At 45.2% G+C, this 25,627-nt stretch overlaps 2 protein-coding genes across 2 annotated transcripts in view; both read right to left on the minus strand.

The window, feature by feature from the left end:
• Window positions 1-25,627, minus strand: part of LOC310871127 (5-cytosine rRNA methyltransferase NSUN4-like) — a gene marked incomplete at its 3' end in the record, with an annotated part of 117,463 nt that overhangs the window by 29,098 nt on the left and 62,738 nt on the right. The window lies entirely within an intron of this gene.
• On the minus strand, window positions 17,174-18,826 carry LOC310870499 (tyrosine--tRNA ligase, cytoplasmic-like; the record flags this gene model as incomplete). Its single annotated transcript, XM_083781735.1, has 1 exon — window positions 17,174-18,826. One exon carries the CDS (start codon window positions 18,824-18,826, stop codon window positions 17,174-17,176), a length of 1,653 nt encoding a protein of 550 aa, XP_083637861.1.

A 25,627-nucleotide genomic window follows, 5' to 3' on the forward strand; every position in this document is an offset into this window, starting at 1 on the left:
AGTGCATGGACCAGTATAGGGCAACAGTGGAATTTGTCACCCTTTTGCAGCGAGCGGATCAATGATAATTACCCGGTTGACACGAGTACAGTTATAACTTTACAGGATCAGGGACAGAGAGGGGTGGGCTGTGTGTGTGTGTGTGTGTGTGTGTGGGGGGGGGGGGGGGGGGCACGCTGAGCACTGAGCTGATCGATACTGTGTGAGTTATATGCCTCCAAAGCAGCCACTAGATCTTGCCTTATAGTGGCTCAACAGGCTATTACTGGCTCCCTTCACGGGGCAGCTATAGCCTGCTACACGGTATAAGCGCTATATAGCAGCATTAATGCCTGTCTGTCCGTGTGTTTTCAGAGTTGGATAGAGCAAAAAAACTAAAAACTAAAACATATATATAAACTTAATTCAGCTTTATCAGACTAGCAATCTGAGAACCCATCGGCAAATAAAGGAGAAACAGCGCCATGATTCAAAGGGAAAAGAGGGTCGTTGTTTTTCCTTTATTTACCAATGGCTTATCAGATTGGGTTATCGAGAGAGACTGGTAAACATTTACAATAAAATGTGAATAAAAGCGTGTTAGATAAGGAGCTATACCAGAGCATATACGTTAAAGAGCATATATAGGGCATATAGGCCATGCCATAGAAAGGCTGTGAATGTGAATAAATCTATGAAGAAAGAAAGAAAGAAAGAAAGAAAGAGGTACATTTATAATTATGAATATTATTATTAACTGTCAAAGGACCATGCAGGCACAAGAATGCCGAAGAGTTCTCCAAAGTAATTAGAGTATTATACTCAGACCATTTAGGCATACAAAGCCATAATAAACCATTAAGATAACCTTTGAGTAGAAGACTGTGGAGTTCAACCATTAACGTATAGTGGTGGGAAGAGTAGTAGTAGTAAAATGTAATAGAGTAAATGTACTCAAGACCAAATGTATGTCGTACAGGCATGTAAAACCTTTAACCCATTTTGGGTGGGAACCCCTTTTGGTGTTAGCATTATGTTATGCTTTAGCTATTGAAAAATAGCAGATCTACAAGCTCATAGTACTCGTAGCGCACCCGAGTGGCGCGCTACGAGCCTGTAGGTCTGCTATTTCTTTTAAAATCGATTCTGAACTCAGGTCAAAATGAGTTAAGAAAGAAAGAAAGAAAGAAAGAAGGAAAGAAGGAAAGAAAGAAAGAAAGAAAGAAAGAGTGAATAGATAGATAGGCAGAGAGAGATCCACTAGGGTGTATCTCCGGTCAGGCCCCTGACTGTCTCTCATAGACAGGGTTGTAGTGGAATGTAAGAGGATGACTTGCCCTAAAGGCAAAACCATCCTCAATCTCCACACCTGTCCGCTGGGATCTATCCCCCTCACTCTCTCCATTTCACACTCAAATTTACACACGCACACACACACACACACACACACGCGCGCGCTGCGCGAGCGCACACTGCACACGTACATGCACACACACACACACACACACACACACACACACACACACACACACACACACACACACACACACACACACACACACACACACACACAGCAGAAAGGAGCAAGAGGTTCATAACTAGGCTGATGACATGGGGGTCTCCTGGCCGAGGATTTGGATTGTTTGGGAGTGAATGTGAATCCGGGGGTTTTGGAGATGGAGCCTCCGTTATAGCCGCCGCTGGAAGCCTTCCCTCTGTGGAGAACGAAGAGCAGATTGAGGAACCCACCATGGCCTAGATATATATATATATATATATATATATATATATATATGCATTTTTTTTAAATTGTCTGTTTAAATGAAAATGGATGGAACTCGGCTCTATTATAGCAGCGGCCCATATTCTGGAGAGCAGACAGATGGCACTGGTGAATCGCCACAAAATACTATAGTCTAGTGCAGGTGGTTCTCAACGTTTTTGGCCGGGGACCGCCGGAAATGCTTTGGCAATGACTCTGTGCCCCCACCCGACCCCCAATATAAATTTACTGCTACAATAACCTTAATAATAGAGACAAACTAGAAAAAGTGCCCTTCTGGGCACAGGTCTCCACCAGGATAGGAATGTAGGACATTGCAGCTATTGCCTTCATCTGGTGGTTGGATAAAAGGGCAACAAAAGTAAATTATCCACAGATCCGTGCAGTTAGAGGTAAAAACACTTTTCGGCCAGTTATAGCGCCACCTTGAGGCTGAGTTGAAATTGTCCATGTGGCATTTCTTCCTCGGCCTAGTGGGAATGTGCGTGCACAATTTCACGGAAATCACGCGATGTGTTCATGATTTGCAGCATTTTGTTTGAAACTGAGCACTCCTGTGAACTTTGGAAGCCAATCTTAACCAATCAGGATGGAGTCTGAGAAATCTGAAAGACCCGTTTCGTTGAATGGCTCTAGAGACACCAATTTGCGCGATGTTTGGACAAAATCTGTAGGTGTACTGTGCAAAGCGGCCTCCTGGTGGCGCTATAACAGGCCGTTCTGGAAAGTTTGGGGCAGAGGTTCATCGTTGGCATCCAGGGAGTGTGTGTGCAACATTTGGCATCGACCGGGTTAACGGTGGCCGAGATTAGCTGCTCACGGACACACACACGGACACACACACGGATGGACGGACACATGGACACACGGAGTGCAAAACATACTCTCCCCCCATGCCTTCGGCCTGGTGGAGACAATAAATACTGAAACCAGATATAATCATTAGGAAAGGTGTATGCATGTACTGTGTACTATGTAAACTCTTCATTTCCATTTTCCAGCCATTCAGTTGCAAAAAAAAAAAAAGGGGGGGTTTTTGTTTTTTTGGTGGGGGGACCCCCCAAAATAATTTGGCGACCCCCCCCCCCCACCCATGGGTTGAGAACCCCTGGTCTGTTGGTGTGTTCATGAAGCAAAGTTAGAGTGGATGGATAGATAATGTAGCAGAAACATGGCCTATTATAACACAGGTTTCTGGCCCCCCACTTCCGTTTCACGTAAATAGATCCTCAAATTAGCCTAAGTCTATCTACAGTAGCCTGCTGCTTATAGCAAAACTGTACGTGCCCGTCGCAGTCGGCCACCGGCCTATACTTGGGAACGATGCAACTTGGGAACCTAATGAAATACGTTGTCTTAGCACCCGTTTTAACTGTCAGCCGGTGTCCCACATGGAGATCTGTGTATGTGCCTGTGCCCACTGGCAGAGCCTGATTGGTTGAGCCTCAATTGGCTGAGCCAGAGGCTGGAAATTGCAAGGTGAAAGGAGTTGGCCTCATTAGGCCCACTGGCAGAGACTGGCCCAGGTGAAAGGAGTTGGCCTCATTAGGCCCACTGGCAGAGCCTGGCCCAGGTGAAAGGAGTTGGCCTCATTAGGGCCACTGGCAGAGCCTGACCAGCGCCTTTTGTGGTGGTTCTGGAGAACCGTGGGTCCGACCGACTTGATACCTGGCACTGCACTCCCCGTGGGGGTGTGGAACGCGTGTGTCGAATGGGAAGTCGGTGGGGCGAACGGTTCTCGAGTTACGTGCATTACAACCGTACGCACGCACGCAGAGACGTGGCGCATTTGAAAAATATATTTTAAAGATATTTTGAAATATATTCTTTTCATGAACGGAAATGACAAACAGATGACATTCTTCAGGAGGTGTCCACTTTGTTACTTTGGGGTTTTTCCTCATAAAGTGCTCTTTGAGTCTGTAACAAATATTTGTATTCACTTCCTTTTCATTTCTATCATTCATAAAAACTGTAGTGTAAACAAACGATAGTTCGATACACTTTTAATGGTATGCTGGTTATACAGATAGTTGACTTGGTTGGCTCATACATATATTGTAGTTCAGTCAGATAACTCACTGGCTCTTCCAAGACAGATTTTGCGCTCTCATTAGAAGGCGGGTGTAAGTGCCATCCAACCGTTCCTCTAATTTCTTTGAAAGTGTCCATGTCTCGGAGCCATAGAGTAGAACCGGCTTGACGGTCGTCCTAAATATTTTTACTTCGAGCATCTTACTAAGCTGGGATGACCAGACTATATAACGAGACTTTTTGAAGTATTTTTATTAATCAATCAAATCAATCAATCAATCAACCAATTTTGATTGAGAAGTAAGAAGCAGCATAAAAACACTGCTTGTAGTATACTATCTTCGTTGGCGGCCTGCGATTTCAAAATTAGATCCTCAGATAAGGCTCTTGATGTCCCTATGACAAATGTATAGTTACCCGGGGTGATCGGCCGAAATGAGTTTTCTTCAACGGGTGGCTGGCATCTCCCTTAGAGATAGGGTGAGAAGTTCAGTCACACGAGAGAGACTCGGAGTAGAGCCGCTGCTCCTTCGCCTAGAAAGGAGCCAGCTTAGGTGGTTCGGGGCATCTGGTTAGGATGCCTCTCGGGAGGTCCTTGAGGCACATCCCAGTGGGAGGAGACCTCGGGGCAGACCAAGGCGCAGTTGGAGGAAACACATGGACCTATAGGGCCTGTATAGGAACGTCTCGGGACAAAGAAGAAAAACAACAAAAAAAGTGTTGTAACCTGCCGTTTTCGTCTTCTTTCTAATTATTTGTTCAGCCCGAGAAATTGTGTTTGTTGTCATGATTTGTCACAAGTTAACAAGAGTTGGCTTTGTACGAGGCTTAAAAGGTCTTTAAATAAATACTTTTTGAAATGTCTATGAGGAAAATTAACGGAGAATCATGTCCTGGGCCCTGGTAGGGGGCGGGACTGTGGCGCTCTATAAGGCATCCATTAAACTATATGCTACCCATAGTTCACCCTGCAGCAACAGCATCACATTCCGAACCAAATGTACAGCAATGACACTACTGGGACAGTGTTGTTTAAGTCGAAAACAACTAAGTGTTAGGAAGGGACTAGTGGACAAGAGATCCATAAGTCATTTTACACTTGGTTGCACGCTGAAAATAGCCGATCTACAAGCTCAGAATAGCCGATCTGTGAGCTTGTAGATCGGCTATAAGTGTAAAAACAGTCATTACGACCTAATCCTATGATATTTAGTCGACTAAAACTAGACTAACACTAAGACATTCCAGGTGACTAAAATGTGACTAAAACTAAATGAAAACTATTCAAGAGACTATGACTAAAACTAAAATCCACTGCTCCAGTGAACGCTGTTTGTATACAGTGCAGATCAGCGAGATCACATCAATATGTCTGAACATGAAAAAAAAGAAGAATAAGAAAAAAATACCTTTTTTTCTTTTTCTATTTTGTACGAAATATATTGTCCATAATTTCTTTATTTTTTTATATTCACAATATAATCTTAAATGTGTTTGAATAGTTTTAAATAAAGTGTCAGGAGGATGACATGCAAATTCATATATTGCAGGAGATTTGCGGTACTGTACGTGAAACGTGATACCTGCAGCGCGTACGTTGTACGGTATGTGCGAGTCAACTCAACGGCATGTTGTGATCACAGTGGAAAAGAAGGAGCTTCAAGGTACCCTGACCCCGCAAAATTGCGGCAGTATCAGAGTCAGGTTAGCAGCATCAAGGCAAAGGAGGGCAGAACTGGACAAAGTAAATCTAATTTTCATCAGTTGAGAGAGAGTGTTTCAAAGTGTCCAATAATAACAATAACAACCAATATTATAATTCACTCAACAAGCATAATTCATGGAGACCCTCGATCCACAGGCTCACCATCAACAACGTTGGTTTTTTTCAACCAAGGTTCATGTTTTAGGTTGTTATTAGAGAAAATAAAAGATGAGTGTTCATTTTTATTTTTTATTTGCTGCTTTCTTTCGTTTTAGCGATTTTTGACAGGAGGGCATTCGAACATGGGGCTAAATATGTATTTTTTTGCAACATTTTATTATAATATTATTTACTATAGTCCTACTAGACCCCAGAAAATTACATCTGGCCACAAAATATCACATGCAGGATCTACTGAATGTGAAGGGGGTTACTATAGGGGGCTGCCCTTAAGTTGTATGGCTCAACATGTCAGTTTGTCACCCCCTTCACATTCAGTAGATCCTGTGGGGCCAGATGTAATTTCCTGGGGTCTAGAAGGACTATAGTAAATAATAATAATAAAACATCGCTATAAAATGTGTAAAGAAATAAACATATTTAGCCCCATGTTCGAATGCCCCCGCTCCCCTGTAAAAAAATTGCTAAAATTGCTAAAACGAAAGAAAGCTGCAAAAAAAGAATACTCATCTTTTACTTTCTCAAATAACAACCTAAAACATGAACCTTTGGTTGAAAAAAAATAAAGTTGTCCTTTAAGCACTCACCATAAAAGAATATTATCCGTTTTGACTCCCAGGTTCAGGCATCATGAATACTTTCTCATCAACTTACGTTGACAAACAAAAAAGCTAGTTTAGCTTGTATAACTTCCCTGTCTCCTCAAAATAAGACTGTCCTCTGAGAAGCCATCTATCTATATAGGCCTACTGTAATAACCTAATGTGTAGCTCTCAAGTATATGGCTATATGCTATGCACCAAAGTGGCCCTGTTTCTCCCGCAACTGTACTGATACGAACAAACTATTGAAATCCCAAACATGGAATATATGTGGCATATACATGGCCCACAGGCTCACTGGGTATAACTATAGATAAACACAATTTTGGGCATGTCATAGGATAAAAACAAAAGAGAATTGCTAATCTACAAGCTTTCCCTCCCCCCAAAAAAGATGTAATGTTTTTGATAATTAAAATTGGCTTGTGGAATAGAGTAGACACTGTCTATGGCACATCAGGAGTCCATTAGTAGTGCGCAGGCTATACATTTGTGTTTCTGGAAATATTATTGATCACTTGCTTTGCATATTAGGCAAAAATGTAATATGAATGGAAATGTCCATCACAAGCTGGCATGGTCCAGACAGCTGCTGTACTATCATGATACTAATAATTTGAATCTGGATTTATCAAATCCCGTGTTGAGGAGGATCACACAAGTATATAGCATGCACAAAGTAAGACCAAAACCAGACAATGAATTAAAAGGTTTGATTATCACAGTCTGCTTGAGGTGTAATACATCTTTAAACATAATAGCAGACGTACGTGGCATTGGTACATACCACACTCACACAGCATGTCACGCACGTATGCTCGCCCACACACACGCACGCACGCACACACACACACACACACACACACACACACACACACACACACACACACACACACACACACACACACACACACACACACACACACACACACACACACACACACACACACACACACACACACACACACACACACACACACACACACACACACACACACACACACACACACACACACACAAAGCAAAGTTTACCCAGGGTAACTGGACTAAGCTCAAGAACTTGTTTACAGCCAGGCCCTGCTCATAGAACATTTCATGGTAGGGGTTCAATGCCTTGCTCAAGGGCACTTCAGCGGTGGTAATTTTTAACGTGCCGGTCCGGGGATACGAACTAGCGACCTTCCGATATCAAGACCGCTCCGCAAACCGTTCGGCCACCACTGCCACACACACACACACACACACCAATTTCTGATGTCTGTCTGTCTCGTGCACCCAACACCGCCACCGGTACAGAAACGTGAACATGCTGTTTGACATTGTGAGACATTGTTAGCTCAATAACCGTAACAAACAATGCTGATAATGCACTAAACACAGTGCTTCGTACAATATAATGGGTGTGCAGGTCAAAGGGGAGAGAGGTTTGGAACTTAATTCAAAAATGTTTCAGTTATAGACTTCTAACAATCCAGAATGTCCCCCCTTTCAACACCACTGATGACTTGCCATCCTGAAGCATTGCTTTAATTATTGATGCTTTTCAATAAACTGATTTGGTGTGACCTTCCCACCCGCACATACACACACGCACGCACGCACGCACACACACAACTTGTGTGCTTAGTGCGCACGAGAATACACACGTGGTCACACACCTCAGTCTATGTGCTGTCCCCTCCATCTACTAATCTATAGCAGACAAATGAGGCTGCACTGACGGAGCGGGGCAGGAAGAGAAAAAAATTGACTGGGAGGGGGGGGAGGGGAGGGGGGGCTAATTAGCAGAGACTCATTAGGAGTCTTTAAGAGGCTGTGATTAGGGATGTTTGTTCACACAGCAGCTCACTGCTGGGCCTAATGACTGGGACTGATCACAAGACACTTTAGTTTATAGCCCACAGGGTGATTTGGGGCGGGCAGGGGGGTGGGGTGGGGTGGGGTGAAGAGTGAGAAAAACTATATAGATGGGTGTGTGTGTGCGTGTGCGTGCCGTGTTTGAGTCATTTGTCTTATTTGTCCGCCACTGATTGATAATACGGACAGAAACATTGTCTATAAAGGTTGAACACACCTCAGGGCCTGCATGGGACATTGTAGCACATGCAGGGTGGAATGGCAGTATAGTCGTGCATGCTGTGTAGTAGGCTACACGGTACACACACTTGCCGACACGCACGCGGGCCGGCCGTACATGTGCACACTCACGCGCACACACACACACACACACACACACAAATCCTCCTCTGTTTCTTGTCCAGTCGATTAGAGGCATCTACTGCTCTCCCTTAAGGCTCAAGTCCATTTCAATAATCACCGCATCCCCCCCCCCCCCCCCACCCTCTCGAAGTTTAGCACTGAGCCCGAGCTCTCTGCTTTATAAGCTCCAAACCCCTTCACTTAAATCTGATAAAGAGTCCCGGGCGCAATTGTTAGGCGATTTCCCGCCCCCTTTCGGAAGTCTGTCCATGATCCCGCATTTCCCTGAGTCCCTCTCGCTCCACTTCCCGAAACTGGCACGGATTGTCTGGAATAAACTCCAATCCCCCTTTTTTTTTTATAATAAAAAATTAAATAGAGTGGGTGAAGAAAGGGTATGGGGAGAAGGAAGGGGGGTGGGGGGGTGGAGGGGATGGTGCAGGAAAAGCCAAGATGGTGATCAGAGGACGTGAACGGAGGCCAAAGCAGTGGATCTATACTGTACAACTTTATGTCTAATTTATACTGCATCGTACGGCGGTGTTGCGTGAGCAATATATCCAATCTACAGTATACATGCCCCCTACAGCTCCAGCCTTACAAGCTCTTATACAAATAACCAACCTTGTGAGCGTGTAGGTCAGAGAGATGTCATTGAACAGCAAAATATAATTGGGGCTTCAGTAGAGTCCCTGCATCCTCATCACTAACTTTCAACTGTGCCCATAAATAATCCATATTTCTTATCTCTGCGACCCCCACAGGATGGTATAGGGAGACAGGAGCACTCGTTTTGTTTCACACAACAGCGTATGTATGTGCAAGGTTTTACAACAACTGCATGTTTCTTCTTAATCACTTGAAAACAAGCCAGCGCAGGCCAATGGCAATGCATCGCGTGTCGACGAGTGCGCAGCCTGAGGTGATCGCGTTAAACCAAAACGAGTGCTCCTTCCCCCCGTCTCTGCCAATTACGGGGCTTCTTCTGAGCTCAAGGTGTTCCCCTGCCGCCCTAGGAAATACAATACAACACTGCCAGTTTTCTGTCCTCCGTCACCCATCATCATGTCTTGTTTGGTGGGTTTCGTCCAGCTCCAGCCCTCAACCACTGGGTAGCGCTGTGGCAGTATGGCTAATACTGTGGCGTTTGTGTGAGGAGGTGACTGATGGAGGGACTGGGGGCTTATCCATTTGTTTGTTATCTCTATCCAGGATTTGGAGAGATACAAAGCTGATTAGACAACAAAAGCATATGGGAGAGATAAAGGACACTTTGGTAATGGGTTCTGACAGCCTCTCTGTCCCTCTGGCACGGCTGAGGACTCATCTCCCTTTTTTTTCTCTCTTTGCACGCTAAAGACGGTTTGTTGTTCTTTTTGCAACTGGTCTGAAGAAAAGAGGAAAGGGGGGGTGGGTAGAATCCAGGAAGCTTTAGTAGTAGTAGGAGACTAGGGGCTCCATTTTCGTCACTGCTAAACCCCTTATCCCTAAACTTCTTTGCGTTTTTTTTTTTTTTTTTTTTACTATTTTGAAAAACATTTTTGAATAGTTCAACTAGCCAATCTACATTAACACGTTGTGAGCTTGTAGACTGGCCATTTTAACTATTCAAAAATGTTTAGCAAAATAGTAAAAAAGGCAAAGAAGTTTAGGGATAAGGGGTTTAGCGGTGACGAAAATGGAGCCCTATAGGAGTATAAGTATAGCACTAGAAAGTTGAAGTATATAGGCAAACCTTTGTCTTGATGACTTTACAATTAATGGAGGTTTTTTTAAATAGTGAAAATAGTGAGACTAGCCTATACTCCTATACTAAATTAATACACATAAAGCACAAGAGTTTCATTGGCTGCAATGTTGCGACAGCTGTATTGTAGGCAAGCATATGACAATAAGACGCGTGAACCTCAAAACAAATCATTCAGGATAGGGGTCTGGTCTGGCTAAATGCCTACATTGTATATATCTGATCCTCTAGGGTCACATGAAGCTTATACACTGTACTGTAGGGTTGCACTTGTAAGTGTGTTAATTCAACTCTGAAGAGTGTGTAGAAAATGTATTTTTTTCACTCTCTGAATTAACTAACAACTTGCTGTTTGTTAGCTAATAGTCTAAAAAAACATACAATATACCGTAGGCTATCATACGTATACATTGTATTATCAAATGTAGGCCAACAATAGATGAACTATTGTACTTTATTATTATTATTATACACTTTCACCTTGGATTGTTTGTTCTTCTACCCCGTCCAGTGCGTCCACTGGAGACAAACAGCAACTGAAGCATCTCACAGGGTCAATTGGGCAGCTGTTGATAAGGGGAAACAAATAAGTGCTTCTTAAATTGGATTCAAATTCTATTGGACTATCTATTCTGGGCATTGCACAATAGGTGGAACATTCGGTAAAAATAGGTGAACGTTCTCCGAACGTGACGCACTGTGAGCTTTACCCTAAACATAATCATCAAAAACACTGGATAAGTACACATCAGAAGTGCACTTAGTGCACCGCGCGTGCGTGTGTGTGCGCGCACACGTGCGTACGTACGTGCGTGCATGTGCGTGTTTAAGTGGATTGGGGGATGAGTTCATTGAAATATTAACAGGAAGACAGAGACATCATTAATCCCAGTGTACAGTCCATTGTCAAGGAGCTGTCGTTCAAATTCTTTGAAAACGTATGAAAATTGTCGCCTATAATGATATGCCCAGAATAGCAATGCCAGGGTGAAAGTGGCAAAGCTTTGATCGGACACATAACACAAAATGTTTGTGTGTGGTCTTTGCCGAGGCCTACAGTATATATAGTATACTATAGCCACAGGTGTGCCAAATTGGTCTGATAGGGCCCCGCCCACCACCAAACGAGGTAATCTGCTCCACCTCATACTCTCAGGCAAAGAGTGGTGGACCTTTCTACAACCAGGGTGGCACCAAAGACCAAAATCTGGACGGGCACTAAATATCAGACACACCAACAGTCCGCCATGCGGAAACAATGGTATACCGCTCCAACTGCGCTGCTCCCGTGCTTGCGGTTATGTTTAGGTTAGGGTTTGAGATAGGTCGGACTAATGACTGGCGGACCAAATGACTTGTGTGGCACAAACAGATTCAACTTCTGTACGCACGTGTCGTGCACAGACATTAATTCCTGTTAGCTTTGTGTGTACCGTAATAAACAGGCATATAATATAAAGCAGACAAATTAAAAGTTTTAGAGCAAGGTTTAACACTAAAGACGTTCATGTCATGAATAAAGAGTTTGCTTTCTAATCATAACCGAGAACTGCTGTATATTCATTCCGTTATATTAATGACGACATTAGCTCAGGAGCGTATTTCGGTGTAATTGAATTTAGAGTTTAAACAATGTTTGTCATAATTAATAGATGTGAAAGAAAGAATGTGTTATTTCATAAAAGGTTGTGTGAACACACACACACAAACGCACTCACACGTGTAGACAGAACACACGTACGTACGTAAAGTATTTTAAATAACAAATACACAGCTTCAATAACCCAACTATTCTGAATTAACCTCCCCCACCACACCACCCTGCTTGTGGCTGTTTATGAATACAAATTGAATTTCCACGGCTACCTTGTAGCAGTCACGGCTCATTTGATTTATTCCTTAATGAATATTTCCCCCCTTTCAACTCGGGGAGACGGGGAAAAACATTTCCACACTAAATGGGAGCCAGCGTTTTATTGGAGCCCATTCGTGCCTGTATATCTAGGAGTGCATTTGTTGCTTCTGATTGTGCCGTTGTTGTTGCTTTAGGTTCGGACAAACGTGCATTTCATTTGGTAAAGACATGTGGGGTGCGTCAATAAAGGAAAACGAGTGTAACAGGAACATAGCATAATTTCGTCACAGTAATAGCCTTAGTCGACAGTTTGTTTAGCTTGATTATTCCAGCTTTAAGACACCAGTGAGAGATTTCCTCTTAGTGAATGAAGTGGAATGTCATCCATAGCTGAAGATGGATTGGAGACAGATGAAGAGATCTACGTATCGCTCTCAGCGACTAAAGCCTCTAATTTGACTGACCAGAGTTACAAAGATGCCATGGGACCAACATTGCTCAGCGACTAACAGTGGACAGATAACAACAGCTGGCACCATTTACCTGCTAATGTCGTGCGGATAATGGGCAATTGACCACAGGCCTGTTAAATAATGCAGTTACCTGTTTGGGGCCACAAGAAGTATTTAAATAGTATTGATAGGCTAAGCTGCCACGGTGTAGAATGTATGCAATCACAATTACCCCTCGGTATTGATCAAGGAATGGGCTTAAAGTAGAATAGCTCAGAGTTTTGTGGCGAGGAGGGGAAAACACTATGAAATGGAGTGATATGGTGGTGTGGCAGGAGAAGAGAATTGGGTGGCTGTTTAGGGATGAGAGAGAGAGAGAGAGAGAGAGAGAGACAGACAGCGGGAGAGAGAGAAAGAGAGACAGAGAGAGAGTCAGACAGAGTGAGGGTTAGACAAGGGGACACGGGACCGTGCCGTCTATCCATCCAGTGTATCGCCGAGGGCACCAGGAGGAGTATAAAGTTGTTAACGAGTGTGCGGACAGCGGTGTCAGGCAGAGGGGAGGTCCATCAGGGAAATGAGACGCGTACGGCTTCTATTATGGCCCCAGGTGCATTATGGGAGGACAAAAGGAAACTTTAACGAAATAGATTATAGACTGAATGAATGGGGAAAAGAATAGAGAACATGCCTATTTATTTAGCTCGGCCCGGCCCCCCCCCCCCCCCGTCTGTCTGTCTGTCTGCCGGTCCCTAGTTCTGTCTGTGAGCAGCTAATCTCCGGCACCATTGGCTTGATCGTAGCCAAACTGTGCACACAGATCCCAGAGAAGAACCTCTGCCCCCCAAAGATTCACATGGACCTGTTATAGAGCCACCATGGAGACCGGTTTTTGTAAAACACATTTTTGGACAGTACTCCAAAACGGGTCTTTCAGATTGTTCATAATCCAGCCTGATTGGCTAAGACAAAAAGGCCTCAAATCACGCACACGGCCTGTGATTGTTGTGAAGCTTTGCTATTGTGACACACATGCTCACTAGGCGAAGGAAGAAATGCCACTTTAAAATGATCAAATCAGCCTCATGGTGGCACTAAACAGGCCGATTCGTGCTTTTACCTATAACTACACCGATCTGTAAAGCTTTGTATATCTTTGTGCACTCCCTAGAGGCCTGTCTTTTATAGCTCGACTAATGTAAAACTTTTTTAGTCGCCCCTTTACGAACTCGCCCCGGGCGTACAGCCGGCAGAACTGCTCAGCCTGTTACTCCTAAAGTAGTAAATAATGCTTAAACCTAAACTTATTCCTAACCTTAACCTCAGTAAAACTAGGCCTAAACCAACTCCATAGTATACCTGAACTTAAACCCAGTAAAACTGTGACTATCCCTAAACTTATTTCTAACCTTATTCTCAGTAAAACCAAATAAAGAATACAAGAACCGCGGCACCGAGCGGTCTGCATGAGGTCGGCGGATAACATCGAGGGTCGAGATGGTTTAGGGGCGACCGTACCCGATACCCTTTATAGTCATGTGATCAAGCTGGATCTGTTTTTCATATTCCATCCTGATTGGTTTGCAAGTTTGCAGGCGTGGCCTGTTTTGTACAAAATGCAGCGGATCATAAACGCAGCGTCCGATTGCGCACACATTCGCACGACGTTGAGGAAAACAATTGCCCTTTCAACACTGGCCTATCATAGCGCCACCAGGAGGCCGATTTGGGCAAAATAATTGTTTATATCACTCCTCCAAATTTGGTCCAAACATCACACAAATTGCTATACATTATCTGTATGGTCAAGACGGATCCATCTGATTGCTTTGAGTGGTGCTAACCATTTGGCTTTGTGTGTATGTATGTCTGCCCGAGAGGAGGACTTTTTCTGCATAGATTTTGTTTTTCTCGACAAGCTCACACTGCCTCACATGTGATGTGTTGTGAGCTTGTAGATCGGCTATTCAAGTTTTGGATGAATTTGTCAAAATATGAACACAGGGCTTAAGTAGTTAAAAACAACATTTACATTGTTTTAAATTTGTATTAGTTTTACAGGCAGAAATTATGTTGACTCTGTATTAAATCAAAAGTCTGAAGTCTGAAGCGTGAAGTGTGCAATACCAAACAACTTTGATTTGAATTGATGATTGGTTGACATTTGTGGTTGACTTGCATATGCAAGGAATCGGGGAACTAGTGATGCGATTTCCACACTAACACACCGTGTATTGAAGCACTTAGAGGGAGCTAAAACATATGCAAGACTTCTCTTTGTTGATTTGAGCTCAGCCTTTAACACAATCCATCCAGACATTCTTCTTCGTAAGTTATATGAGATGAAGGTGAATCCAGTTCTGATTAGATGGTATTTCTCCTTTCTATCTAACAGGCCACAACAGGTGATATTTAATTTGGCGCTCTCTGATAGGGCAGTAAGCAGTACAGTGGCCCCCCAGGGGACAGTTAGTTCCTCCCTTTTATTTACCCTATATACAAATGACTGTGTCAGCTCACAGCTCAACCAGTGTGTAGTCAAGTTCTCTGACGACACTGTTATCCGTAGTTTACTCACAAGTGAAGGTAACACCAGTAGCCATACAACTGGAGTGGACAGGTTTGTAACCTGGTGTGATGAACATCTCTTACAAGTTAATGTACGGAAAACTGAGGAGATTGTAGTGGATCCCAGGTCTATAGGTGACCACACCACGATCACCATACATGGTCATGACATCAAACAGGTCACCTAAATATCTAGGAGTGCACATGGATTGTGATATAAGCTGGCACTCCCATGTGACAAGTATGTGTGCAAAAGTACACCAACGCCTTCATTTTCTCCGTAGGCTCAGTACACTCTTTGGTGTAAGTAGAAACATAATGCTGATCTTCTATAGAGCTAGTATAGAGTAAATTATAAGGTATGGTATCACCAGTAAACTGTAAAATACAAATCTGAGATCCTTAGATTAGCCAAAATGCCAGGGAAGATCATGGGTATGTCTACACCTCCGATCACCCCCCAGGTCATCTTTGAGCAGGCCACCATTGGACAGGTTAAGAAAATTGTGTCTGACCCCTCCCATGTACTATACCCTGAGTATCGGCTAATGCCATCAGGTAGGAGGTACGAGGTCCATGCGTGCAAATATAATAAGGTACAAGCATTCCTTTGTCCCTCTGTCAATCACACTCCTTAACAGAGTCCTTGCAGAGGGCAGACAGGGTAGGGGTCGAAGGTTATGAGGTGATGTTCTTCCTCTTTTGCACTAGGTATGTTGGTGTGTGGTTTTTTAATGTTGTACGGGTCACTGTGTCTGTACATACATACATATCTATGGCATGCTTGTTTGATGCGTGCTAGCCCCGCCAACATCTGGCTTTCAGACATGGCATCATGTGGGACACAGTGGGAGCCAAGTCTATGGACTTTTTAATATTGTCTTATTCATGGCAGCCTGCCATGCCCAGTGACTGTAGTGTCTGCCTTTCTCTTTTGGGGGGGCTGGGTAACCCAAAACTACAGCGAAACTAAAACAAAATACTCAAAACAATGTCCGCACCGCACAGGGCTCACAGCGGCCCTGAATTTTTGTCTAGCCCGGGGGCCCTTGGGAGGGTAAATCCGGCACTGTGCAGCGTCAACAACAAACAAGACAAAGAGGACGAAAAAGTTAGTTTGCACGTAAACAAGTGGTCATGCAACCCCCTGCAGATGTTATGGAGAAACTTCTGATTTAATCTGTTATAATCTGCATCAATGAGTAAGAAAAACATGTTTCCCTGCATGAGCAGAGAGCAGCTCATGTAAAGTCAACTATAGCACTGGGCCTCTGGCCATATGCTTAGCGGGGCTTGTTGTGGTGCAGCTTTAAAAGGGATTAATGCATTGCAGTATAGCGGAATGAGGGAAAACACTGTTGCATGTGACACAGAGACCTGACCATTATGCAAAAACAACATATAGGGGGAATAAAATTACTTCAAATACAGAGGTCATTATGAAGCATTACATGTTGAGAAGCTGATTTTTTGTCGTAAACGTTGTATTGGAAAATACTGTTGTGTCTTTTTAATATGGTTAGGGTCAACAATTGAAGGTCTGAAGAGCCTGGTCGGCTTTGGGTTTCACTGTTCTTTGATCCGGCACTCTGCCTAATAGGTTTTAGATGTGCGTGTCTTTTGACAGTTTCAGCCTCCTCCTTGCCACTTTTATCAACAAATTATCATTAAACGAATGCAATCTCTGCGTGTGTGAATGCATGTCCAATACATATACAATACAATCAAAATGGAAACAATCCCTCAGGGCTTTTGTGTTATCTCCATCCATCCATCTTTAACCGCTTATCCGTAGTCGGGTCGCGGGGGCAACAGCTCCACCAGAGTGTTCCAGACTTCCCGAGACGTTAGAAGGCCAGTGAGTCGATGTGTTTCCTCCAACTGCATCCCGGGGTCTCCTCCCAGTGGGACGTGCCTCAAGGACCTCCCTAGGGAGATGCCCGAGAGGCATCCTAACCAGATGCCCGAACCACCTAAAAGCTGGCTCCTTTCCAGGCGAAGAAGCAGCGACTCTACTCCAGAGTCTCTCTCGTGTGACTGAACTTTTGTGTTATCTGTCCTGTCACTAACTACCTGTAAATTATGTCGCCGCCTCTTAATGTTTTGCATGTGACCGGCCCAAGTTTGGTCATCAAAGGATTCTGCTTCCACTGGGCGACGCCCTCCTCTGACACCTTCAGGTCCACCCGTAGCCTCTCCCAGACCTTCCCCTTTGGGTGTAGCTGCTTGTGCGGTTTCCCCCTGTCCTCGTCTCCTTCCACAAACACCCGGTCTCCTGGCCTGGAGCCCTCTGGTGGGTCCAGAGGCTCCATCAATAACCCTCTGGGATCCTCCCCCTCCTCCAATGTGGAGGAGCACAGCAGCATGGCTTCAGACTCCACCCCCTGCATCTTCAGTGATTTCAGATTGCAAAGCAGAAGCACCATCCTGTCCCGCAAGTCCTCCTGGGGAACGCAGGCCACCAGCCTGCTGAGCACGACCCTGGGCTCCGCCTCTCCCACGTCGATCTTCTCCAGGTACAGCGAGTCGACGTTGGGATGCTTCTCTACGCTGACGATCTTGCCCACCCTGATGTCCAGTCGGGAGGGCACCATCTCGTCATCTCCTCCACCTCCACCGCCACCTCCGTCTTTAGAGACACCCTTCGTCCCTGCTGCTGCGGTATTCTTTGAGGGGCCTTCTGGGGGGTAGGCCGCGTCGCTCAGTTTGCGGAGCTCAGGAGACTCAAACCTCTTCCTGATTGGCTCCAGGAGAGTGTTGAGTGCGACCTCCACCGAGGCCTTCAACTCTCCCGGGTGGATCAACTTGTCCGCGAAGTCCCGCTCCAGCTCCTCGAACGCGCAGTAGACTCTGTCTACGGCGCGTTCGCAGTAGACTCTGTCCCTCTTGACGCGAAGCTCTCCGCGCAGCGGGAAGAGGACGTGCCTGACGAAGGACAGCACTCCGTTGTCCTCAGCGTTGCCCGGCTCGCAGAAGACCTTCTTCAGCTTCCTCCTCACGTCCTCCTCACCGTCCAGGAGGTCGATCTTCGACTCGACGTCGGAGCTGCTCATCTTGGAGCCCGTCAGGCCCGCCACCATGGGGTTCATCAGGTGGATGCGCTTGGCGTAGCCCAGGGAGGGCAGGTGCTTCTCGGCGAACGTGAAGATCTTCCTCTGGTCGACTCCACCGAACTGAGCGTCCACGCCGAGGTACTGCTCGTCCAGGGCCTGCAGCGCTGGGTACAGCAGGCCGCTCAACAGGGGGTGCTCCACCTGCTTGACCACCTCGGCTCCGGCCTTCTTGGCGTCGTGCTCCGTGACCGCCGACGCCAGGCGGTACATGTCCAGCGTGTACTCCCGGCCCAGCTGGTAGTCCGTCCCCTTGACGAAGGTCAGCTTGTCGAGCGGCGCCCCGACGCTCTCCAGCATGGCCCTGACGACCTCCTCGTAGTACCTCACCCGGAGCTCCAGCAGCTCCCAGGGGGCCTTCATGTTGTCCAGGTAGGCGTGCAGGTCGGCGAACAGGACGGTCACCTCGCAGCCGGCCCGGAGGAAGTCAGCGATCTTCGACACGGGCACAAAGTAGGCGACGTGGGGTCTGCCCGTGGTGGCCGTCCCCCAGTACACCTTGAGCTCTCGCTCCTGGAGAACCCGCAACAGTCTGTCCTCGCCGTCGCCGAGGACCTCCTGCAGGTTCCTGGTGACCAGGTGGAGCTTCTCCTCTGGACTCAGCTCTGCCATGACCGCTCGGACGCTCTTGGGTCTCTTTTTCTTCTCGTATGCGCGATGCTCTTCTAGAACATTCTGGGATGGCCTAGTGTTCTTTAGACATGCCCTTGAGCAGACCACTGTTACATATTATCCCCCCAGGTGCCCGGGTCATCGTGACATCATCGTGACATCACCAGTGACGTCCCGCAGCAGAAAGTGAACGTCCTTGGTGCCCATCACTCCCGTCAGCTTTCATATATGTTGATCTGACCTCATCAAACCCTGTACACTCAAGACACGCTCCATATATGCGGCCAGTACAGAAAGCGCCAGTGCTCGCCCAGCAGTCTGCCGTCACCCTTGGCGAATGCGTGAACACGAGGTCGCGCCTCGCCCTCATGGGCGTCTTACTGGTAATATTAGACCTGAATAAGTTAATAAGATATGTCGAATATCTCCGTGGTCGTCATGAAGGTAGAAACGATAAAGTGGGTGCTGGTGCCTGCTGTGAAGTCGGACGAGCGGATCTTCACAAACAATCACACCCGTGTAAAGTGAGGGGCGCTCTTATCATAATCATTATACTGTACATCATCTCATGAACAACTGAATTCATGTGATTGGTTCGCCGATTTGCTCGTCTACATGTGACGTACATTTTCCCTTCATTGTCAAATGGCATTTAATGTTTGTGTTGCCACAAATGTACGTCATTTTACAAACAGACATTAAAAACACTGGACCAAAAGCCTGGGGGACACTGGTCAAAGACGTATAGGGTTAAAGGGTTGTTACTTCCTCTCACCATTCATCTTAAAGTGTGCCAAAGGATGAAATTCATCACATTTAATGTCCTACATTTGAATGAATGAATGAATGAATAGTTTATTTCGGTACTTTACAGTTACATGTTAAAATACAGAACTTGTGTTTGCATAATCCGGGTTAGCACCGAAAAGGTGTAGGCTGAAGCGAAAGCTTATTTTGCCTATATACCCTTTTAAATACATCATACATTTATATACACATACATTTAAATACATCCATTTGATTCTAGTTCAGCCTTTAGTGCCTTTCTCCAAAATGCTTTACAATGTGTTTTACATTACCCATTCATAACACCAACGGTGGAGGAGACCATGCAAGCTATATGGTAACAGGTACGGTCGCCCCTTTTCCATCTCGCCCCACTACTCTACCTATAGCTGTAAATAACAAACATAAACTAGAAAAAGTGCCCTTCTGGGCACAGGTCTCCACCAGGAGGATAGGAATATTTAGGAGTAATATAAACATGTTTTTTGTTTGTTTGTTCCAATCTTTGCCAATCAGGATGGAATATGGGAAATGGTGCAGATCCGTGTTGATGGCACGCATGCACAATCCACCTGTTGGTGGCGCTATAACAGGGCAATGTGAAATGGGTGGGCTATATTCCTCAGCCTAGTAGGAAAGTGCGTGAAAGATTTCACGTGAAATTGCACGCTGCGTTCATGATTTGAGGTTTTTTGTTCAAAACAGGCCAATCCTGCAAAATTTGAAAGCCAATGTTAGCCAATTAGGATGGAATATGAAATATCAGACACATCCGTCTTGAGCACATGACTATGGAGATACTGTGTAACGATTTGCGGGATTTTTGGACAAAATCTGTAGGTGTACTGTGCAAAAACTTGTTTTGCACAAAGCGGCCTCCTGGTGGCGCTATAACAGGCCGTTCTGGAAATCTTGGGGCAGAGGTTCATCGTTGGCATCCAGGGAGTGTGTGTGCAAAATGTGGCATCGACCGGGTTAACGGTGGCCGAGATTAGCTTGTCACGGACGGACACACGGACACACGGACACACGGACACACGGACACACGGACGGACGGACGGAGTGCAAAACATACTCTCTCCCCATGCCTTCGGCCTGGTGGAGACAATTAATGTTGTTGATGATTATATAAAAGGTATTATATTAATTTATAATTGTTAAGTTCACTCTGTATATCCACGGGCATAATAGCATCATGAATGATGACCATTACAGAACATGCATGGCTACATGGAAGAAATGTGTTTAATAAAACAAAATGAACTGCTAGAAGGTCCTATATAGAGATGCTATACAATCAAATGTATACAAGATCATTTCAGATTTCAGGGAGGGAGGGAAATACTAAATTAACTGTTTTTTAACACTTTTCGCAGGGGCGAGTTTGCTATTCAGCAAGGCAAGGCACCCACCTGCTCATCGGGTGCGGGTTCAGTGTTCAGCTCAAGGACACTTGGACACGCAGACAGGAGGAGCAGACACGCAGACAGGAGGAGCCCGGGGATCAAACCTGGAACCTTATGATTCCAGGCTGGCCGCTCCGCTCCGCTCTACATCCTGAACCGCTGCCACCTCTTAGCGCCAGATGTTTCCCTCTTTGCTGCATGCTAAAGAGCTTTTCGCTCCTCAGGAATATGTGGCTCATATTTATTCATATGTGCGGCGCAATACAGTATATATTATGAGGGCAAGACGATTCCACTTTGAGTCTGGGGGTGGGGGGGGGGGGGAATAAATAAACGGGCACAAAAATAAATAGCCTGGCTAATAAGTTTAAATATTCGTGGGGCTTCTGATATTGATATGCCGAGGAGGAGGAGGTCCAAATTAATGACAGCGGACATAATGCCATGAGTGTGTCCAATACTTTAAGTAATAGCGTTTTAATGGCGAATTTGAAGGAATTTGATTTTCAACATCAAACAGCTCTCCGTTGGAGAGCGACCTCCCTTCATGGCTCAGCCATGGCAGCGTCTTTGCCTCCTCTGTGAAGTTCTCGTCTCACTTCCTGGAGGAAAGAGACTCATCTATCTTCGGGGCGACGGGCGGCCATAGTCAGTCAGCTAAAAACTTCATCTTCGGGGCGACGGGCATGCAGGCAGTCAGCTACAAAAAACTTCCAAGCAGAACAGCCTCTCTCTCTCTCCACTCCAGGGGTGACGCTTGTTAGGCTCAGGCCCAGAGGAGGGAGCATGGCCAGTAAGTAAGGTTATTGGGAAATAATTAGCCTAGCCCGGGAATCAGCGGGGATAGCATAAGTCCTCTGGGGTAAGAAACGCCAGTGCCCCTGGCCTCTTTTCCACAGCTAATTAAGTTTGAAGGAAAACCTATTAATAAGGTTTTATTCACACAGAAAAGACTGCAACTAAATGCAAGAGGAACTTTTTAGTATGAAGAGCTACTGTATATAGTACACTACAGAGTAGCCTATATACAGTACAAAATGCAGCCATGTAGTGGGGCAGATAGCGAAAGAAAACCAGCATTATACCTGTATGTATTGTATAGTTATGTTTTCCAACTCTCAATTGTCAAAAGCCCTTCTTTGTGAAATTCAAAATGCTAAGAAGAACACATCAGCCTCTCCCCCGCGTGCGCCGCGCGCACGCACGCACCACTTTAGGGTTGATCCATCAATTCCAACAGAGAAAATGTGCCCCCAATCAGTGGTGTCCCACCTCCACTGTAGCGAGTGACCGGCCGTCCTCCCCGGTGACCAAAACATGTCCCCCTTACCTGTCATCCTATACCAAACAGCTGGTGTTGCCGGTGCTCAGGTCTGGGACTGTTTTAAAAAAGAAAACCCCAGGCCCCGGGGCTGTGGGGGGAGCGACGCATAGGCCTCAGCGCCTAATCACCCCCCTCCCACGACAGCACTCATCAAGACAGCTAGCTCCAACAAATCAATCTCCCACTGACAGTTCATTTAGACTGAATTAATTTGGAATTAGGGGCCATTACGGCAATTGGCAGGCATGGATATTCCCCTAACGCGAGCTGTTATCCTGCTTTGGGGATAAAGGAGCCCAGCTTTTCCTTCCCCCCCCCCCCCCCAGCAGGATCGACTGGATAAGGTGTTTTTTTCAATGCTGATCGCAGGGCTGAGGGGAGGGTATAGGAATTGGATTTTTTTTCTCGTTTAACCAAATCATCATTGTTCTCAATCAACAGTCAGACGTACTTCTGCTGAGTGTTTTTCTTTTCCCACTTCTATTTAAATTTAGACTTGATACCCGATGGAAGTGAAATGGGCATTTTAATCAGGGGGCCGTTGCTTGTATCGACTGTCGGGTTGTTTGCCAGGAGCCAGTTGTTCCGAAAACAGCGTTAACAACCGAATGGCCTGTGATGGAGAAAACGGTTCAAATGCTTTAGCTCCAGAGCCACAGATGAACCTTCTGGCCTCGGATCAAATCCTGTCAATACTCGTTGTCTCTCTCACTCTTCTCTGTCTATAGCTCTTGGCTTCACTACACAGACAGTAAAACACAGGGTATATTGCATCTAAACAAAGAACAAAATGCAAAAGGGTATAGTGGACTGCAGATTTCTATTTTAGTTTTAGTCATATTCTCTTGAATAGTTTTCACTTCGTTTTTGTCACATTTTAGTCACCTGGAATGTATTAGTGCTAGTCTAGTTTTAGTCGACTAATTGCCATAAGATTTCAATCGACTAAATCTACAGGTGATTTAGTCGACTAAAATGTGTTTTGGCGGGCCTTGATGCCGTCGTAATGACTGTTTTTACACTTGCTGAAAATAGCCGATCTACAAGCTCACAACGCGTCGCAGCATGTAGATCTGCTATTTTCAGCATGCAACCAAGTGTAAAATACTGGATATCTTGTCCACTAGTCACTTTCTAACATTTTAGTCTAGTTTTTATTTGTTGACGAAATTGTCAGTATATTTAGTATTTAGTTTTAGTCATCATAGCTTAGTTTTCATTTAGTTTCCATTTAGTTTTCGTCAGTGACAAAAGGTAGTCGACGAACATTTTTCGTCTTAGTTTCAGTCAACGAAATCAACACTGGAACAAATGGATCGGACATTTGTATTTCTTAGTAGTGTATTTTGCCATTAAACAGGAGGCGAGGTAGTGAGTACAGCCCTCCTCTTGGTGAGATCATGAGATCAGAGTCAATATTAACACTGACACCGCGCTGTGGAAATACCTCGGCCATTTAAAGGAGGACGAGGAGGAGGACAAGAGAGAGAGGGATGGACGAACACATTTAGGTGAGTCGAGAGGTAAACGCCAGGGCAGACACACACACACGCATGTAGCGCACGTAACGAACGCACGCACGCCGATGGAGACGAGATGGAGGCGTGATGTCACGAGGCGTGATGGAGGCGTGATGTCACGAGGTGTGACCATATACGGAGGTGTGACTGACGGGAAATGCAGGTTTTCATAGTAAACTACGACCTACAGTCGCAATAAAAAAATCATAATAACATTGTTATATAAATGATACGTATAGCTTGCGGAGTTAGTTCAGTCAGATATACTCGAGGGGTTTCATGCCGTGCTCAAGGGCGCATTCATATACTCAAGGGGTTAATATGCTGCAGTACTATGTGGGTGTATTCAGTGTGTGCAAGACCCACACGTCATTCGCTGATGTGGCAGTCAGCTGAACAATTGGGCTACCCCTCTTATGGCCACCCTAATTAACAGTGGATTGTGCACTGCTACCTGCACTATTCATGTTTAATTCGTCATTTTAATGCCAATAGAAAGATCAGTGATATACACACTATATCTCATTCTAACACGGTAATCCTATAGTATTATACCCAGTCCTGATGGTGGCGGTGAACAAATAGAGCGAATCTGGCAATGTCATTTCCTGTCCACGTGATCACAACATCCGCTAGTTGTGTTAAGCAGTCAGATGTCCGGGATGCTAAGCTACCATCGTTTATTTTAATAACTAAGTCAAATTAAGCTCTAATCAAGCCCCAAATATCGCATTTTAGGAGGATTTTAGGTAGATTACATTGGCCGTTAGCCAAACAAGCTAAAGGTTGCTATATTTTGCTACATTAAGCCTCCGATTATAGGGAATAAAACGTTCACGTCATTTACATCAACGATTATGATGGCTTTTTTTTTATTAATTACTTCAATTAAGTCAATGGTAAATGGTAAATGGTGCATTTATATAGCGCCTTTATCCAAGGCGCTTTACATAGATTGTGCATTACATTCACCCATTCATACACCGATTGCGGCGGAAGCCATGCAAGGTACCAACCAGCACATCGGGAGCAATTTGGGGTTCAGTGTCTTGCCCAAGGACACTTCGACATGTAGACAAGAGGAGCCGGGATTCGAACCGCCGACCCATGGATCATTGGACGACCTGCTCTACCTCCTGAGCCACAGTCGCCCCATAGCCATAAGGGGGTTAAGCTCACTAGTCTGCATGCTCTTCCTGCTGCTATGGTTCCTGGTTGTTATGTGATGTTTGCTCCCACCACCACCCCAGCACCACCGGTGAGCTCTGTTATTTATGTTCCCCATGGGGGGGTTTATTGTATCTATCCCTGCTCTTAATGTTTAATGATGGTGTTTGATTGTGTCGAGCACGGAGTGCATGCAGCAGAGCCGAACGCCAAGATAATATATTATATGCACACTTGTATTCTCATTCTATAATAACTATTGGTTAAATCTATTTGTGAGTCGTCTGACTGAACTTACTATACCATTTTTTTAAACAATGCACATCTTATGCGAAGTCCAGTATACGGATAACAAAAACCTAGGCGAATAGACCTATAAGCGAAAGCACAGGCTGTTGTCACTCTGGCATCAAAGAGAAGTCTTTTGAAGGCTAAACTCTTGTGGCACCTTTCGCCCTCCTCTGTTTGCCTTCCAAAGCCCAGTTGAAAGGTTTGACCCGTGTGAGTAAGCTGCGATGTCAGCTGCCGATAAAAGCCCACCGCGGGAGGTTATGGGTCTGAGAATGATCACATTACAAATACATGCTAAAAGCTGAGA

The sequence above is a fragment of the Protomyctophum parallelum genome, assembly GCF_964188405.1.
Source record: "Protomyctophum parallelum genome assembly, chromosome: 14".
Taxonomy (NCBI): domain Eukaryota; kingdom Metazoa; phylum Chordata; class Actinopteri; order Myctophiformes; family Myctophidae; genus Protomyctophum; species Protomyctophum parallelum.